Here is a 20,168-nt window from a genome sequence, read left to right as displayed (position 1 = left end):
AAGACTCAGAGTCATTCAAAATTCGGCAGTTCGACTGATTTTTGGGCTGAAAAAATGGGAACACATAGCCCCTATTATCAAAAACTCCTTTGGCTGCCCCTGGAGGCATGAATTCTGTTTAAGTTCTCTTGTCTGTGTTATAAATCAATATTTGGTCTGGCCCCCACTTACCTAGTTTCCCAATTTAACATGGCAAATTCTATTAGGCCCACACGAAGAATACATCTGTTCACCTATCTGACAATAAAGGCCTGCCACTACAAAAGATTCTTGGCCAGAACCCTTGCCTTCCAGGCAGGCAAATGGAACGACTGGCTGAGTAACATTATCACGCACTTCTCAACCTACTTCAATTTTAGAAAACTGGTAAAAACGAGTTTGTTCAATTGATTTGTAAACTAAGAATTTTTATAGCTCTGATAATTTAACCAGTAACCTTAAGAATTATATAGCTTTTCACTTCTTCCATTATGTAAGATTGTATTGATGACTTTGAATTGTGACCTCTTCGCTGATTGTCCAGCGCTTTTTGTTGTAAACCGCCTCGAACTATCATGGCTTTTGGCAGTATATAAGAATAAAATTATTATTATTATTATTATTCAGTTCAACGTAAGATTACATCACAAGAGGTTGGGTCAGTTATCCAGGAAGTTACAATGGTCAGTTTGACATAGGGGGAGTGTGTGTGGCTCAGAGGTTAAACCTACAGCCTCAGCACCCTAGGGTTGTGGGTTATACATAGTAACATAGTAGATGACGGCAGATAAAGACCCGAATGGTCCATCCAGTCTGCCCAACCTGATTCAATTTAAAATTTTTTTTTTTTTTTTCTTCTTAGCTATTTCTGGGCGAGAATCCAAAGCTTTACCCGGTACTGTGCTTGGGTTCCAACTGCCGAAATCTCTGTTAAGACTTACTCCAGCCCATCTACACCCTCCCAGCCATTGAAGCCCTCCCCTGCCCATCCTCCTCCAAACGGCCATACACAGACACAGACCGTACAAGTCTGCCCAGTATCTGGCCTAGTTCCAATCTTTAATGTTATTTTCTGATTCTAAATCTTCTGTGTTCATCCCATGGTTCAAACCCATGCTGCTCCTTGTGACCCTGGACAAGTCACTTAATCCCCCCATTGCCCCAGGTACATTAGGTAGATTCTGAGCCCACCGGGAAAGACAGGGAAAAATGCTTGAGTACCTGAATAAATTCATGTAAACCATTCTGAGCTCCCTTGGGAGAACGGCATAGAAAATGGAATAAATAAATAAATATTCAATAGAGTTGCTAGATCATTAACAACTATTAATCCAATTAGGTCATAGTTTCAAATACATAGTTACAAGTACGAGTAGAAACATAGAAGATGACGGCAGAAAAGGGCCATAGCCCAACAAGTCTGCCCACTCTAATGACCTACCCCCCTTGATTTTACCTCCCTAGAGAACCCACGTGTGTATCCCATTTCCTTTTAAAATCTGGCACGCTGCTGGCCTCAATCACCTGAAGTAGAAGTTCATTCCAATGATCAACCACCCTTTCGGTGAAGAAATACTTCCTGGTGTTGCCTTGAAATTTCCCACCCCTGATTTTCAGCGGATGCCCTCTTGTGGCCGAGGGCCCTTTAAGAAAGAAGATATCATCTTCCACCTCGATACGACCTGTGATATATTTAAACGTCTCTATCATGTCTCCTCTCTCTCTATGTTCCTCGAGCGAGTATAGCTGCAATTTATTCAGCCTTTCCTCATACGGGAGATCTTTGAGGCCCGAGACCATCCTGGTGGCCATTCGTTGTACCGACTCAACTCTCAGCACATCTTTTTGGTAATGTTGTCTCCAGAATTGTACACAATATTCCAGATGAGGTCTCACCATGGATCTGTACAACGGCATTATGACTTCCGGCTTCCGGCTGACAAAACTTCTACGGATACAACCCATCATTTGTCTTGCCTTCGATGAAGCCTTTCCACTTGATTGGCAGTTTTCATGTCTTCGCTAATGATCACCCTCAAATCACTTTCTGCCTTAGTCCTAGCCAAGGTTTCACCATTTAGTGTGTAAGTTCTGCACGGATTTCTGCTGCCAAGGTGCATGACTTTACATTTTTTAGCATTGAAGCTTAGCTGCCAAGTCGAGGACCACTGTTCCAATAGAAGTAGGTCCTGCGTCATACTGTCGGGCAAAGTGCTCTTACTTACTATGTTGCACAGTTTGGCGTCATTGGCGAATAATGTGATTTTACCTTGAAGCCCCTGAGTCAGATCTCCTACGAATATGTTGAAAAGGATCAGGCCCAAGACCGAGCCCTGCGGCACTCCACTGGTCACCTCCGACGTTTTGGAAGGGGTACCGTTTACCACCACTCTCTGAAGTCTACCGCTTAGCCAATCATTGACCCATGCAGTCAATGTTTCTCCTAGACCCATAGATTTCATCTTGCTCAATAACCTGCGGTGTCGGACGCTATCAAAAGCTTTACTGAAGTCTAAGTACACGACGTCGAGGGACTCCCCCACATCCAACTTCTTTGTTACCCAGTCAAAGAAGCTAATTAGATTGGATTGGCAGGACCTACCCTTGGTAAATCCATGTTGGCGGGGATCCCGTAGAGTCTCCTCATCCAGGATCGTATCTAATTTATGCTTAATTAGTGTTTCCATGAGTTTACTCACTATGGAAGTGAGACTCACCGGCCTGTAATTCGCAGCCTCTGTCCTGCAGTCCTTTTTGTGGAGTGGGATGTTTTCCAGTCCAAGGGGATTCTTTCTGTACTCAGGGAAAGATTGAAGAGCACGGATAACGGTTCTGCCAGGACATCACACAACTCTCTAAGCACCCTGGAGTGTATATTGTCCGGCCCCATGGCTTTTTTCACTTTGAGTCTTGATAGTTCACAGTAGACGCTGCTGGGTGTAAACTCGAAATTCCAAAATGGGTCTTCTGAGCTTTGCCTTGCTTGCAGCTGTGGACCGTACCCCGGTGCCTCGCAGGTAAAGACTGAGCAGAAGTATTCATTTAGTAGTTCGGCTTTATCGGAATCCGATTCTGCATAATTCCCGTCTGCTTTCCTAAGGCGTACTATCCCATCTGTGTTTCTTTTTCTATCACTGATGTACCTAAAGAAGGATTTATCCCCCTTCTTAATGTCCTTTGCTAGATTCTCTTCTATACGAAGCTTGGCCTCTCTGACTGCCATTTTGACAGCTTTAGACCTGGCCAGATAATTTTCTTTTGCCTCTCCTTTTCCTGACTGCTTGTAGGAAATAAATGCTTTTTTCTTCTTTTTAACAAGGTCCGAGATTTCTGTAGTGAACCACTGGGGTCTATTATTTCTCTGTCGTTTGCTTACTGTTTTTATATAGCGCTTTGTTGCTTTGTGTAGGGTAGATTTCAGGGTTGACCACATAGCCTCTACATTATCGATTTCAGCTTGGGCATGCAGTGCCAGACGGACGAAATCTCCCATGCGTTTGAAGTCAGTGCCCCGAAAGTTGAGGACCTTTGTTGTCGTGTTTGATCTAGTGAAACCTTTCCTGAGGTTGAACCATACCATGTTGTGGTCACTGGAGACCAGCGTATCACCTACCGAAACTTCGATACACTTTCTCTGTTGGTTAGTACCAGGTCCAGTATCGCCTGGTCCCTAGTGGGCTCCAATACCAATTGTTTGAGTCGTGCCCCCTTTATGGAGGTTAATAACCTTCTGCTGCCGCTGGTTGTTGCACAAAGTGCGTTCCAATCTGCATCGGGCATATTGAAGTCCCCTAACAGTACTGTGTCCCCACACAAAGTGATGTTCTCTATGTCTTCGATTAATTCCATATCCTTGTCTTCCTGTTGTCTTGGAGGTCTGTATACCACACCGAGATGCAGGCATTTTTTGTCTCCTCTTGCCAGGTTCACCCAGATGGATTCCCTGGTGTACTTCTGTGATTTTGGTAGTTTTGATGTCTTCTTTAGTGTATAGTGCAACCCCTCCTCCTAGCTTGCCTTCCCTGTCTCGACGAAGTAGGTTGTAACCCAGGATAACCATATCCCACCCGTGTGAGTCCGTGAATCAAGTCTTGGATATCGCCACTACGTCTAGGTTGGCGTTCATTATTTCTGTCTCTAAATCCAGAATTTTATTGCCCAAACTGTGTGCATTAACATATATAGCCCTCCATACCTTATGTTTGCTAAGTCCCTGCACAGAGTCTCCCGCCTGAGTCAGTGTGACTCCTAAAGTATTGTTTTCAGTGAGTGTACTTACCTCAGACTCAGAGTTGCGACTCACTCCCTCAGAATAGTTACTTACTGCTCTGGAATGTGAGTGGGCACCCTCCCCCAACTTACCTAGTTTAAAGCCCTTCGAAGTAGGCGGGCTAGTCAATGTCCGAAGATGTTCTTACCTCTTCTGGTCAGATGGAGTCAGTCTGGTCCTTGAAGTCCTTGCAATGCCTCTCCATGGTTTAGGAATCCAAAGTTCATCTCCTTGCACCATCCTTGCAGCCACTCGTTGGTCCTCTCGTTGCTCTAACCTTGCCTCTTACTGAGAGGATCGAGGAGAAGACCACCTGCGCTCCCGTCCGCCTCAGCTTCTCACCCAGGGCTCCAAAGTCTTTGGGTATGCTCTCCGGGGTGTTCCTGGCAGTGTCGTTCGTTCCGACGTGGATGAGAAGCATGGGGAAGTGGTCCTGGGGCATGAGAAGTCTATCTAGACAGGTGGTGACATCTCAGATTCTGGCTCCAATCAGACAGCAAACCTCTCTTGATTGCATATCCGGTCTGCAGATTGGCATTGCATTAGACAGTTTAGGAATGGGCTTTTACAATTCCCTTTTTGGTTACTTCAGTGTTGGCTCCCTGTCTTGGTACAAAAATGCTTTTAAAAGTTTTCTGAACCTGAGATAGTGGTCATAAGATCGTAGTGTAAGCAGCAGTTAGTTCCAACATTTTGCTAATTGATACTGGATGGATAAGGTTATTTGTCTAGTAGACCTTATATTGTTGCATGCTGGGAATTTTAAGTGGAAAAGATTTCTGGTGGAATATCTTTTGGAGGCAATGCCCCCAAATACCTGTTAGGTAGTTGGGGGCATTGCCTGTCAGGATCTGATCACCACCCTAAGGTAGTTCACGGTCACTTGGGTAATCAGATCAAGGCATTCTTGCATAGATGATGTGTTGTTACAAGGTGCTCTGTATAGTATGAGCATCCAGATTGTTTTCTCTTCTTCTAGCTGGATTAAAAGAGATTCTAATTCATTTAGCTGGGGAATAGTGATTCTCCACAGTTTGACTGTGTCCCGAATCAGAACTGCTATCCCTTCACCCCGTCTTTCTGGTCTTGGTTGATGTTGGATGTTGAAACCTGTTGGGAATAGATCAGCCAGTGGTGAATCCCCACTTTCATCTAGCCAGGTTTCACTTATTTCTAAAATGTCCAGATGCTGTTCCTAGATGACATCATGGATCAAGGAGGATTTCTTAGGAACTGATCTGGTATTCACCAGTCCTATAGTTCCAAAGTGTGGTCTGGAGGTACTGGGAGTAGCTTTGGTATGGTGGTGAGGTGATCTTTTAAGTACTGTTATGTAGGTGTTTATCCTCTTGCACTTTGGTCTTCCCTTTGGTTGGTTGGGATTATCATCTCCTCTCCCACACACTACTGGGATCTCTGTCTCTCCATCTGCTGTGCCAAAGCACATTGTTTGCCAGAAATTCCTTAGGCAAATTTCATTGGGAGGCAGTTACTTTGCAATTGTAAATTCAGACCAAACTGATCTACAGCAGAACAATGGAATAATCATTTCTGCTTTTCTATTAGTTATATCCCTTTCTATCATAACATTAGTGGCGTAGCAAGGGCCCCCCTGCATGCTCCCGCAATCCTTCTCCATACTGTTTGAACTTCGGCATGAGCAGCAAAGAACTTAGTGCCTGCGTCGGCTTTGGAACTCTCTCTGATGTCAATTCCTCCCGTAAGTGACGTCAGAGAGAGCTCCAAAGTCGAAGTTAAAAGGGGATGGGGAAGTGGTGCAGGCAGGAAGGGGGACGGAGAGGAGGAGGGGTGATGGCACCCAAAGCGGACCGCCCCCTTGTACCCCCTCCATTACTACGCCACTGCACAGCATTCCTCCAGCTTTGAACACCACCATGTTGCACTGTTTCTTTCTCTTCAACTCATCAGATATAATCAAAATACTTTCAATAAAACAAATTGTCTGGTTCTCTCCATATGATAACATCAATATGTGACTTTACGCAGCAGTTGAAAATGCAATTAAATGTACAGCTTCTATGTGATGTTGCTATAAGTTTTAGTGCGGAATCTGTGTGAATTTTGTTGTTGGATTTATTTGTAACTTGCTTAGTGATAGGTGGGATATAAGTGAAATAAATATGATCTTGTTCCTTCTTTGTTTTTAGCGTCTCACACCTTATGTGCTGTTCCCTCGCATTTCTGCATATTTTTCTTTTCAAACTCAGTTGCCAACAGTCAACCACTCTTCAAGAGTCTTTGAATCACTTCTCATTCCATCTGTTCCTCCGAGCATGTCCACTACGTTGACTATTTTATTCTTCACTAAAAAAAAAACATTTTCCCTCCTAATCTCTCCCCAGCATTTCTCACAAAAATATTGAACAGGACTGGCCCTAGGATGATCCCAGAAGCAGGGTACGATACACTTTCTTTTCTTCTGGGGTTTAGCATGCAGCCACTTGGGACTCTCTCTCAGGATATTAAACTACATACAATTACTACAAATAATTTCCATAGCACTACAAGATGTACACAGCACTGTACAAAAACACATCTCTACTCAACAGAGTTTACAATCTGTTCAAGATAGAAAAACAGGACTAATACAAGATTAGAGCATTTCATTTATTACAGGAATGATTAAAACACGATGAGCATTAAACCAGTGACTAAAGGATTAAGACTTAGCCTTGAAACGTTTAAGTCCTAGCCCTCCAACTTGAAAAGCACCCATATTTGTCTGTAGCCCTCTACCTTCTCCATTTCTTCATCCTTTTATACTTCCCTACATGAGCAGCATATATTGATTCACCATTTTTGTCCAGTGTGTCTATCATCATTAGACTGCAAGCTCTTTTAAGTAGGGACTGTCTCTTGCATGGTTAATGTACAGCGCTACTTGCGTCTGGTAGTGCTACAGAAATAATAAATAGTAGTAGTACCACTGAAGCAGTGGGGTGACCACATGTCTGGCATTTTTGAAGGCTCACACCAGATGTGTACTGAGTCACAAGTCCAACACCTCCAGACCTGGGAAGTACATAGGGCTAGATTCACTAAGCCCACCGATCAACTTCTGACCACTTAGCGACCCCTTTGCAACCCGATTTCCCTCCGACCCAATTCACTAACCTCTGTCCCGATCATCCTCCGATCCACGCATGCAAATGAGGGGGAAAGGCATTCAAATGTAGGCAGGCAGCGATTCACGAAAAAAAAAAAAGAAAGGGACAACGACTGGGCTGACCGATCCAAAAATAAGCGATTGCTGAGGACCAGTGGCTCAGGTCCTTTCCCACTTCCCTGCCTTCTGCCACCCTGCTCTCCTGCTCTCTGCCACCCTGCTCGCCCCAATCTCCTGCTCTCGCCCTGAATCTCTCCTGCCACCTCGACTCACCACCCTGCTCTCACCCCAAATCTCTCATGCCCTTCCTGTGGGCTTAAAGCGGGTTAAAACCATGGGCTTGGGAAGAACCTCCCCCCCCCAAAAAAAAAGAAATTTCCTGCTCTGCCAGGCAAAGAGGGCCAGCGCATGCGCAGACCATCTACAGATGGTCTGCGCATGCTCAAGGATCGCTGTTCAGCGATCCGATTCAGTAGGTTGGGGGCGTGATTCCGATCACCCTCATTTGCATGAAGGCGATTTGTGAATCAGCCCCCCGGACATGGATCGGATCCGATCCATGCCTTTAGTGAATCTAGCCCATAATGATCTTAAGCTCTCCCTGCTAGAGATGCTACATGTATTTTGATTTATTTTAATATTTTGGTTGTATCATTATAACGTCATTGGATTCTGTCAATCATTTTGATTATTCCTGTAAACCGCTTAGGATGAAAGTATGATAGGTGGTATATCAAAATAAAGTGAACCTTAAGAAATAGACTGAATTAAGTTACCAAACATTTGAATAGGACACTACATCATTATATTCTGAATTAAGTTATAACATTTATAACACATCCTAGAACCGCAAAAGTGCTGAAAACCATGAGAGAAACTGTAGAATACATGCTGAAAGTGCCAGAGGCTCTAGCAAAAAGAATCAACATCAAACATGAATGCAGCCCCCTCCCATTGCCACAAAGCATACCGTAACAAGAGTACCAAATCCATACCTTGAATAAATTCCGCTGACCATATCATGCTGGAGGGAAAGATCATCTGTCTTGCTGGGGCCTGCTGCCTTCGAAATGAGCAATACGACCAATCCCCTCATCTGAAGGTTGTTCCGACTATCGTAGATGAAACCCCTGCCAACAAAGAAAAGCTCATCAGACAACTACTCCCCAGTTCCATCACACTGCTCATCATCATGGAGGGCTGAAAGGAAGAGGAAATTAGCTTTTTTCATTCAGTCATAGCTATGAAATAAGCTGTGTATAGAAAAGTCATATATGGGACTGACTCACTTAGAAAGCACCACTGCCTTTGTAATATATTAATTATTGTAACATTTTACCGACAATATATTAACTTCTAAAATACTCTTGAGATAGAGATGATTTTGATCCACTGCAATCTGAGTTCTGCCAAGTTTTAGCATCTTTAGTGAGTAAGGTACAGATAGCCACAGATAAGGGCAGAGATCTCTAAATGATTTTCTTGAACCTGTCTGTTGGCTCTGGCAACGTGGATCATTAGCAAATGGAGTACCTGCAGACGTGGGAATCCAGTGTTCAGTTTGTGAGTGAACTGAATCTTTTTTGAAGGAAAAATCACAGAAATCAATTTGCTAGGAGAAGACTGAAATGTGGTCTGCCTACTTATTTCTGTGGTGGAGAACTTTGGCATTGTTTATAAGACAATGGTGAGACCTCATTTAGAATATTGTATACAATTCTGGAGCAAGAAAAGAACATGTGGGGAGTGGGATAGGCCACATCAACCTTGGGGTAGACAATCTTTATTTGTATTCATAAACTTAAAACCACATAAAAGAATCCAATGTATAGAATGTCCTGTGTTGGAGTATTGTAATCAATGACCCGACACGGTCCGTGTTTCGGCCTAACGGAGGCCTGCCTCAGGGGTGTGGTTTATAGTCTAAAAGAAATACAATACAAACCCAATTAAACTCAAAATCATATAAATAAATGAATAAAATCAAATGTCTAACAAATTCATAAAAGCATAGGGACTAAAATGGCATGAACAACATGTAAAAACATATTTCTTTAAAAATATACATGTATATTCTTCAAAAGGCGTATGCATCTGGTCATGTAAAAACACCATGAAAAACAAGGTATTGTCAAGAACTGAAGGACTATATATATATATATATATATATATATATATAATTACATGAGCAATTAGCATGGACACATCCATAATAGATGCATATGGCATCAAATAAAATAAAATAAAAATATGTAAAGCGGGTTATATCAATGAGTAAAACAAGCCAACAGAGTATAAAATGAACATAAATGTGTATATATAAATATCTCTTCAAAGAAACAAGCCGTATGCATATGCACATTTAAAAATACCATGAATAAAATAATGTGATCTGAAGATAAAAGGCCATATATATGAGGGAAACCTTAATCTTGCATAAGCAGTTGAGAAAACAGCACAAGAGAGTCCAAAGTCATTAACCAGTGGATAAGAAAAAGAAGAACATCCCAAAACAACATCTAACCTACCCACTAGGTGTCACTCTACCCCTGAGGCAGGCCTCCGTTAGGAGGCCGAAACACGGACATGTCGGGTCATTGATACTGACATGTATATCCTGGACATATGGATGATTCAACTGGACTCTACAGACCTAGATTTTCACTTGTGTATGCTGGACACCCTGCTGAAAACTACAGACATATTTTCCCATAGCCAGGCCCAGACTGTTTGCAATGCTAACAATGATGTTCTGGTTTTCCTGCTGGGAGAATATCCCTTAAAGGTTATGCTGATCTGTTATCACTGCTATATGACTTCATATGCCAGACACCCTAGAAAAGCCATAAAACTTTTATAATGAGCAAGGAGCTTTGCTCATGTGGGTGTAACGAGATGAAAGAACTTGGTACCAAACCATGGGTTTCCTGTCTCCCAACCAAACTATGGGAACCAGACAGCTGGATTGTTGAAAGGCCATCTCGTTGCCAACTTTTCATCTTACAAGGACACCAACTCGAATATGCAATGAATTGTAACACCTCTAATTAGCAGCTGCATGTCTCCGTGCTGAAAGAAGAAAGTTCAGAAGCAGTTCTCTGTTTCTGCAAGGCCCCTGGTGGAGGTGAGAGAGAGGCGTGGACAGATGGGAGGAGTTAGCTGTACATTATTTTTATGTACCTATAGGGAATTACATAACCAGAATTCGGAGATGGACTTTCTTGGGACAAAGGAAGAATTGCTCTGTATAAAAAACATGTGTATTCTAGGTAAAGCCAGAGAGATTTGCTTACTTATGCTGCAGGGAACTGCTAGCCCCCTGCTAAGCATATGAGTGTTAGTTCTGCTCTCCATTGCATATTCTGAACTGACAATACATTTTTTAGATATGTCTTTGTTGGAAAAATAATGGAAGTGTTGCTGAAAGAAAGGATAGTGTATTTCCTTGAATCTAATGGGTTACAGGATCCGAGGCAACATGGCTTTACAAAAGGTAAATCGTGCCAAACGAACCTGATTGAATTTTTTGATTGGGTGACCAGAGAACTGGATCGAGGACATATGCTAGATGTAATTTACTTGGATTTCAGCAAAGCCTTTGATACGGTTCCTCATAGGAGGCTGTTGAACAAACTTGAAGGGCTGAAGTTAGGACCCAAAGTGGTGAACTGGGTCAGAAACTGGCTCTCGGACAGACACCAGAGGGTGGTGGTTAATGGAAGTCGCTCGAAGGAAGGAAAGGTGACTAGTGGAGTCCCTCAGGGTTCGGTGCTGGGGCCAATCCTGTTCAATATGTATGTAAGTGACATTGCTGAAGGGTTAGAAGGAAAAGTGTGCCTTTTTGCAGATGATACCAAGATTTGTAACAGAGTAGACACCGAAGAGGGAGTGGAAAATATGAAAAAGGATCTGCAAAAGTTAGATGAATGGTCTAATGCCTGGCAACTAAAATTCAATGCAAAGAAATGCAGAGTAATGCATTTGGGGATTAATAATAGGAAGGAACCGTATATGCTGGGAGGAGAGAAGCTGATATGCACGGACGGGTAGAGGGACCTTGGGGTGATAGTGTCCGAAGATCTAAAGGCGAAAAAACAGTGTGACAAGGCAGTGGCTGCTGCCAGAAGGATTCTGGGCTGTATAAAGAGAGGCGTAGTCAGTAGAAGGAAGAAGGTGTTGATGCCCCTGTACAGGTCATTGGTGAGGCCCCACTTGGAGTATTGTGTTCAGTTTTGGAGACCGTATCTGGCGAAAGACGTAAGAAGACTTGAGGCGGTCCAGAGGAGGGCGACGAAAATGATAGAAGGCTTGCGCCAGAAGACATATGAGGAGAGACTGGAAGCCCTGAATATGTATACCCTAGAGGAAAGGAGAGACAGGGGAGATATGATTCAGACGTTCAAATACTTAAAGGGTATTAACGTAGAACAAAATCTTTTCCAGAGAAAGGAAAATGGTAAAACCAGAGGACATAATTTGAGGTTGAGGGGTGGTAGATTCAGGGGCAATGTTAGGAAGTTCTACTTTACAGAGAGGGTGGTGGATGCCTGGAATGCGCTCCCGAGAGAGGTGGTGGAGAGTAAAACTGTGACTGAGTTCAAATAAGCGTGGGATGAACACAGAAGATTTAGAATCAGAAAATAATATTAAATATTGAACTAGGCCAGTTACTGGGCAGACTTGTACGGTCTGTGTCTGTGTATGGCCGTTTGGTGGAGGATGGGCAGGGGAGGGCTTCAATGGCTGGGAGGGTGTAGATGGGCTGGAGTAAGTCTTAACAGAGATTTCGGCAGGTGGAACCCAAGCATAGTACCGGGTAAAGCTTTGGATTCTCGCCCAGAAATAGCTAAGAAGGAAAAAAAAAAAAAAATTTAAATTGAATCAGATTGGGCAGACTGGATGGACCATTCGGGTCTTTATCTGCCGTCATCTATTATGTTACTATGTTACTTTGCTGCTGTAATACTTATAGTTTTTATACTAACAATAAACGAATATTGTCTGTTTTGGAAGATACAATGCCGTCTTGTAGTTATTCCAATGAGGTAAACAAAGCAGCCTTTTTATCTCAATTACAATACTCCAACACAGGACATTCTATACATTGGACTCTTCTATGTGGTTTTAAGTTTATGAATACAAATAACGATTGTCTACATAAGAATTGCCACTGCTGGGTCAGATCAGTAGTCCATCGTGCACAGCAGTCCACTCATGCGGCGGCCCTCTGGTCAAAGACCAGTGCCCTAAATGAGACTAGCCCTACCTGCATATGTTCTGGTTCAGCAGGAACCTGTCTAACTTTGTCTTGAATCCCTGGAGGGTGTTTTCCCCAGTAATAGCCTCCAGAAGAGCATTCCAGTTTTCCACCACTCTCTGGGTGAAGAAGAACTTCCTTACGTTTGTACGGAATCTATCCCCTTTTAACTTTAGAGAGTACCTTCTCGTTCTCTCTACCTTGGAGAGGGTGAACAACCTGTCTTTATCTACTAAGTCTATTCCCTTCAGTACCTTGAATGTTTCGATCATGTCCCCTCTCAATCTCCTCTGTTCGAGGGAGAAGATGCCCAGTTTCTGTAATCTTTCACTGTATGGCAACTCCTCCAGCCCCTTAACCATCTTAGTTGCTCTTCTCTGGACCCTTTTGAGTAGTACTGTGTCCTTCTTCATGTACGGTGACCAGTGCTGGACGCAGTACTCCAGGTGAGGGCGCACCATGGCTGGTACAGTGGCATGATAACCTATTCCGATCTGTTCGTGATCCCCTTCTTTATCATTCTTAACATTCTGTTCGCCCTTTTCGCCGCTGCCTCGCATTGCGTGGACGGCTTCATCGACTTGTCGATCAGAACTCCCAAGTCTCTTTCCTGGGAGGTCTCTCCAAGTACCGCCCCGGACATCTTGTATTCGTGCATGAGATTTTTGTTACAGACATGCATCACTTTACACTTATCCACGTTGAACTTCATCTGCCATGTCGATGCCCATTCCTCGAGCCTGATTATGTCATGTTGCAGATCTTCGCAATCCCCCTTTGTCTTCACTACTCTGAATAACTTCGTGTCGTCCGCAAATTTAATCACCCCACTCGTCGTACCAATGTCCAAGGTTGAAGTGGCCTATCCTACTCCTTACTTGGTTTTTTCTTGTTTGACTTTACGTGGGGTTTCTATTCCCTCTCTTTTGTTCTATACAATTCTGGAGACCACAAAAGGCTACCAAAATGGCCAGTAGTCTTTGTCATAAGATCTCAATATGTATACTTTGGAGGAAAGACAGGAGAGGGGAGATATGATAGAGACATTTAAATAACTATATGGCATAAATGTGCATGAGTTGAGTCTCTTTTATTTGTAAGGAAGCTCCAGTATGAGAGGATATAGGATGAAGTTAAGAGGTGATAGGCTCAAGAGTAATCTAAGGAAATACTTTTTTTTACAGAAAGGGTGGTAGATGTGTGGAATAATCTCCCAGTAGAGATGGTAGAGACAAAATTGTGTCTGACTTCAAGAAAGCATGGGACAGGTACGTGAGATCTCTTAGGGAGATGAGGAAATAGTGGATGCTGAGGTAGGGCAGACTGGATGGGCCATTTGGCCTTTATCTGCCATCATGTTTCTACAGTATGTCTTTGCAAATGACATTCAGATGGTGACTTGCTTTCACCAATCCAAACAATTGTCTAGATGCTTCTTCATAGTTTGGAGAATCTAGGTTGAAACTATATCCTGAAAATTCAGAGTGCTTCAGGATAAGTGGACTTCATAGGTAAGTTTTGAGGTCCCTAATTTCATTTGCCAGCCTGATTTCAGGCTGGTAAGATTTTTTTTTTCCAATTTCAAGGCATTTACACTGCATTGTTTGTTCAGCAGAAGGATTTAGCTGTCATAATCCATGTCTAATAATGAACAAGGAAACACACAACTGAAACTGCTACCAGTCGTTTAGAATACATCAGCCTATTAATTGTCAGTCAAAAACAGTGGAGATATCACATTACACTCATACTCTGGGACCTATACTGACTTCCAACCAAGTTCAGAATCCAACTCAAGATATTCCAGGACATAAGAACATAAGCAGTGCTTTTGCTGGGTCAGACCAGAGGTCCATCATGCCCAGCAGTCCGCTCACGCGACAGCCCATCAAGTCCAGGACCTGTATAGTAATCCTCTATCTATACCCTTCTATCCCCTTTTCCTTCAGGAAATTATCTAATCCTTTCTTGAACCGCAATACTGTACTCTGTCCTATCACACCCTCTGGAAGCGCATTCCAGGTGTCCACCACCCTTTGGGTGAAGAAGAACTTCCTAGCATTGGTTCTGAATCTGTCCCCATGATGATTCCAGGTTCTTTTGTGACTGTTTCATGCTTCCTTCTCTCGCAACATTATGTACTGAAATTTCAGTGCACAAAACAGTGAATATTTGAAGAACCTATTTGCTTTGCAGTTGCATGTAAAGAGTGAATCATTTGCATTTCAAAAGAGGCAAAAACAGATGTTTTGGAGAGCCATTAAAGTTTTATATGGGGGATTAGGATGTAGGAAGGTGGATTTAATAGAAGTTAATAAAATAATTCATAATTGTATATTTTATTCCGCTTTTAGATTTTAGGGCATTTTGATAAAGCATGAATTCAAACAAATAATTTACAAATTTTTTTTCTTCCATGCTGCAATTTTAAGGTTTATTTACTATATGCCTTTTCACTAGTAGCCCAAAACAAAGTGCCATTCTCCACTCTAAAGCAAATGTAAAAGGGACGGTTCCTGATGTGGACTTCATGTTGAGCAAAGCCCAGCAAGGCTCTTAGAAAGCCATGCACACCAGTGCTTGAATGAAAGTCAAACCACTATTACACAAAAGCCTTTCAATTGTAGTCCACAGTTGCACAAAACAAACACTGTGACAAAATCACTTCTAGGAAAAAGAGAGCTGGGAGAACGGAAGGGGCAATCACAGAATAGATTATTCTTGCTTGCATCAGGTTGGGGGGGATCACACAGCTAATGAACTACTATGTACCCAGTGGTTATGGAAGCCTTCCAATGGGATCCATTTTCATACCAAACCAGCATTTAAGTTAAATGTTTACCGTATTTTCACGCATATAACGCGCGCGTTATACGCGTTTTTACCTACCGCGCATACCCCTCGCACGTTATATGCGTGAGCGCGGTATACAAAAGTTTTAAAACATAGTTCCCACCCCGCCCGACGCCCGATTCACCCCCCCCCAGCAGGACCGCTCGCACCCCCACCCCGAACGACCGCTCGCACGCGCTCCCACCCGCACCCGCATCCACGATCGGAGCAAGAGGGAGCCCAAGCCCTCTTGCCCGGCCGACTCCCCGACGTCCGATACATCCCCCCCCCCCCGGCAGGACCACTCGCACCCCCACCCCGAACGACCGCTCGCACGCGCTCCCACCCGCACCCGCATCCACGATCGGAGCAAGAGGGAGCCCAAGCCCTCTTGCCCGGCCGACTCCCCGACGTCCGATACATCCCCCCCCCGGCAGGACCACTCGCACCCCCACCCCGAAGGACCGCCGACTTCCCGACAATATCGGGCCAGAAGGGAGCCCAAACCCTCCTGGCCACGGCGACCCCCTAACCCCACCCCGCACTACATTACGGGCAGGAGGGATCCCAGGCCCTCCTGCCCTCGACGCAAACCCCCCCCCCCCCCAACGACCGCCCCCCCCAAGAACCTCCGACCGCCCCCCAGCCGACCCGCGATCCCCCTGGCGACCCCCACGACCCCCCCACCCCCCTTCCCCGTACCTTTGGTAGTTGGCCGGACAGACGGGAGCCAAACCCGCCTGTCCGGCAGGCAGCCAACGAAGGAATGAGGCCGGATTCGCCCATCCATCCTAAAGCTCCGCCTACTGGTGGGGCCTAAGGCGCGTGGGCCAATCAGAATAGGCCCTGGAGCCTTAGGTCCCACCTGGGGGCGCGGCCTGAGGCACATGGGCCCAACCCGACCATGTGCCTCAGGCCGCGCCCCCAGGTGGGACCTAAGGCTCCAGGGCCTATTCTGATTGGCCCACGCGCCTTAGGCCCCACCAGGCGGAGCTTTAGGATGGATGGGCCAATCCGGCCTCATTCCTTCGTTGGCTGCCTGCCGGACAGGCGGGTTTGGCTCCCGTCTGTCCGGCCAACTACCAAAGGTACGGGGAAGGGGGGTGGGGGGGTCGTGGGGGTCGCCAGGGGGGTCGCGGGTCGGCTGGGGGAGCGGTCGGAGGTTCTTGGGGGGGCGGTCGTTGGGGGGGAGGGGGGTTTGTGTCGAGGGCAGGAGGGCCTGGGATCCCTCCTGCCCGTAATGTAGTGCGGGGTGGGGTTAGGGGGTCGCCGTGGCCAGGAGGGTTTGGGCTCCCTTCTGGCCCAACTACCAAAGGTACGGGGAAGGGGGGTGGGGGGGTCGTGGGGGTCGCCAGGGGGGGTCGCGGGTCGGCTGGGGGGGCGGTCGGAGGTTCTTGGGGGGGGGCAGTCGTTGGGGGGAGGGGGGTTTGCGTCGAGGGCAGGAGGGCCTGGGATCCCTCCTGCCCGTAATGTAGTGCGGGGTGGGGTTAGGGGGTCGCCGTGGCCAGGAGGATTTGGGCTCCCTCCTGGCCCGATATTGTTGGGGAGTCAGCGGTCCTTCGGGGGGAGGGATGTATCGGACGTCGGGGGGGGGCATCAGGCTTTCAGGATGGGGACAGACCTTCAAGGGGGGACAGTGCACGGAAGTCAGGGGGGGTGAACGGAGAGTCGGAAAGTCAGGGCGGGCGAAAGGAGCGTCGGGCAGCATGCGCGGTATACCCGTGAGCGCGGTATACCAAAGTTTTTGTACATATCATCGTGATTTCTGCGCGCTATACCCGTGTGCGCGTTTTATACGGGTGCGCGTTATTTGCGTGAAAATACGGTATATGTACTGAACATCTGAGACTTCAGTGGCTCCCAAAATTACATTACATTTATTGATTTATATTCCGCCTTAACATAAGAAAAGCGTTACAGGGTCAGACCAATAGTCCATCTAGCCCGGTAGCCCGTTCTTACGGTGGCCAATCCAGATCCTCAGAATCTGGCCAAAACCCAAGGAGTAGCAATATTCCATGCAAACCAGGGCAAGCAGTGGCTTCCCCCATGTCTTTCTCAATAACAGACTATGGACTTTTCCTCCAAGAAATTGCCCATAACATAACACAACATAACATAAAGATCAACTTATAGACACTTAACCATCTATAGATCTATAGTATGCAGTTTACAAAAATTAATCTAGATCACAATAAGAATCTGAGGGAATTAGTTAGCCAAAAAACTAGAGAATAAGTAAGTCTTCAATTGTCTTCTAAAACCTGGATAAAATGGTCCTCACAAATGGAGAGAGTATCTCTAATGTTCGAGTGGGTGCTCACCTGGGTAGTAGCGATCATCAAACGGTTTGGTTTGATATAACGGCTAAAGTGGAAAGCGGCCGCACGATACTTAAAGTCCTAGATTTCAAACGTACGGACTTTAATGCAATGGGAAAGTACCTGAAGAAAGAGCTGTTAGGATGGGAGGACATAAGAGAAGTGGAAAGACAGTGGTCTAAGCTGAAAGGAGCGATAAAAATGGCTACGGACCTTTATGTGAAGAAAATCAATAAAAACAAGAGAGAAAGGAAGCCGATATGGTTCTCCAACCTAGTGGCTGAGAAAATAAAGGCGAAAGAGTTGGCGTTCATGAAATATAAAAAAACCCAAGAAGAGGAGAGCAGAAAGGACTACAGGGTGAAACTGAAAGAAGCCAAGATAGAGATACGTTTGGCGAAGGCACAGGCGGAAGAACAAATGGCTAAAAAAGTAAAAAAGGGAGATAAAAATTTTTTCAGATATATTAGTGAAAGGAGGAAGATAAAAAATGGAATTGCTAGGCTAAAAGATGCTGGGAACAAATATGTGGAGAGTGATGAGGAGAAAGCAAATGTGCTAAACAAATACTTCTGTTCTGTGTTCACAGAAGAAAATCCTGGAGAAGGACCGAGATTGTCTGGCAAAGTTACACGAGAAAATGGAGTAGATTCTGCGCCGTTCACGGAGGAGGGTGTTTATGAGCAAGTTGAAAAACTGAAGGTGGACAAAGCGATGGGACCAGACAGGATCCATCCCAGGATACTAAGGGAGCTCAGAGAGGTTCTGGCGAGTCCTATTAAAGACTTGTTCAACAAATCTCTGGAGACGGGAGTGATTCCTGGGGATTGGAGGAGAGCGGATGTGGTCCCTATTCATAAAAGTGGTCACAGGGATGAAGCAGGAAACTACAGGCCGGTGAGCCTCACTTCAGTTGTTGGAAAAATAATGGAAGTGTTGCTGAAAGAAAGGATAGTGTATTTCCTTGAATCTAATGGGTTACAGGATCCGAGGCAACATGGCTTTACAAAAGGTAAATCGTGCCAAACGAACCTGATTGAATTTTTTGATTGGGTAACCAGAGAGCTGGATCGAGGACATATGCTAGATGTAATTTACTTGGATTTCAGCAAAGCCTTTGATACAGTTCCTCATAGGAGGCTGTTGAACAAACTTGAAGGGCTGAAGTTAGGACCCAAAGTGGTGAACTGGGTCAGAAACTGGCTGTCGGACAGACGCCAGAGGGTGGTGGTTAATGGAAGTCGCTCGAAGGAAGGAAAGGTGACTAGTGGAGTCCCTCAGGGTTCGGTGCTGGGGCCAATCCTGTTCAATATGTATGTAAGTGACATTGCTGAAGGGTTAGAAGGAAAAGTGTGCCTTTTTGCAGATGATACCAAGATTTGTAACAGAGTAGACACCGAAGAGGGAGTGGAGAATATGAAAAAGGATCTGCAAAAGTTAGAGGAATGGTCTAATGCCTGGCAACTAAAATTCAAAGCAAAGAAATGCAGAGTAATGCATTTGGGGATTAATAATAAGAAGGAACCGTATATGCTGGGAGGAGAGAAGCTGATATGCACGGACGGGGAGAGGGACCTTGGGGTGATAGTGTCCGAAGATCTAAAGGCGAAAAAACAGTGTGACAAGGCAGTGGCTGCTGCCAGAAGGATTCTGGGCTGTATAAAGAGAGGCGTAGTCAGTAGAAGGAAGAAGGTGTTGATGCCCCTGTACAGGTCATTGGTGAGGCCCCACTTGGAGTATTGTGTTCAGTTTTGGAGACCGTATCTGGCGAAAGACGTAAGAAGACTTGAGGCGGTCCAGAGGAGGGCGACGAAAATGATAGGAGGCTTGCGCCAGAAGACGTATGAGGAGAGACTGGAAGCCCTGAATATGTATACCCTAGAGGAAAGGAGAGACAGGGGAGATATGATTCAGACGTTCAAATACTTAAAGGGTATTAACGTAGAATAAAATCTTTTCCAGAGAAAGGAAAATGGTAAAACCAGAGGACATAATTTGAGGTTGAGGGGTGGTAGATTCAGGGGCAATGTTAGGAAATTCTACTTTACGGAGAGGGTGGTGGATGCCTGGAATGCGCTCCCGAGAGAGGTGGTGGAGAGTAAAACTGTGACTGAGTTCAAAGAAGCGTGGGATGAACACAGAAGATTTAGAATCAGAAAATAATATTAAATATTGAACTAAGGCCAGTTACTGGGCAGACTTGCACGGTCTGTGTCTGTGTATGGCCGTTTGGTGGAGGATGGGCAGGGGAGGGCTTCAATGGCTGGGAGGGTGTAGATGGGCTGGAGTAAGTCTTAACAGAGATTTCGTCAGGTGGAACCCAAGCATAGTACCGGGTAAAGCTTTGGATTCTTGCCCAGAAATAGCTAAGAAGAAAAAAAA

The 20,168-nt window shown here is 45.1% G+C and overlaps 1 protein-coding gene across 3 annotated transcripts in view; it reads right to left on the bottom strand.

Annotated features, from left to right (window-relative positions):
* The window catches only part of PDSS2 (decaprenyl diphosphate synthase subunit 2), a 349,455-nt gene that overhangs the window by 179,924 nt on the left and 149,363 nt on the right, over positions 1–20,168 (bottom strand). For all 3 annotated transcript variants that reach the window (XM_033939273.1, XM_033939274.1, XM_033939276.1), the window contains exon 3: positions 8,372–8,506. In XM_033939273.1, the coding sequence (XP_033795164.1) occupies positions 8,372–8,506 (135 nt within the window). The remainder of the gene's footprint in view (positions 1–8,371; positions 8,507–20,168) is intronic.

Source organism: Geotrypetes seraphini, chromosome 3 (assembly GCF_902459505.1).
Source record: "Geotrypetes seraphini chromosome 3, aGeoSer1.1, whole genome shotgun sequence".
In the NCBI taxonomy this organism is placed as follows: Eukaryota; Metazoa; Chordata; class Amphibia; order Gymnophiona; family Dermophiidae; genus Geotrypetes; species Geotrypetes seraphini.
Note: the sequence above shows the minus strand (reverse complement) of the source record. Positions and strands in the feature narration are given on the sequence as shown.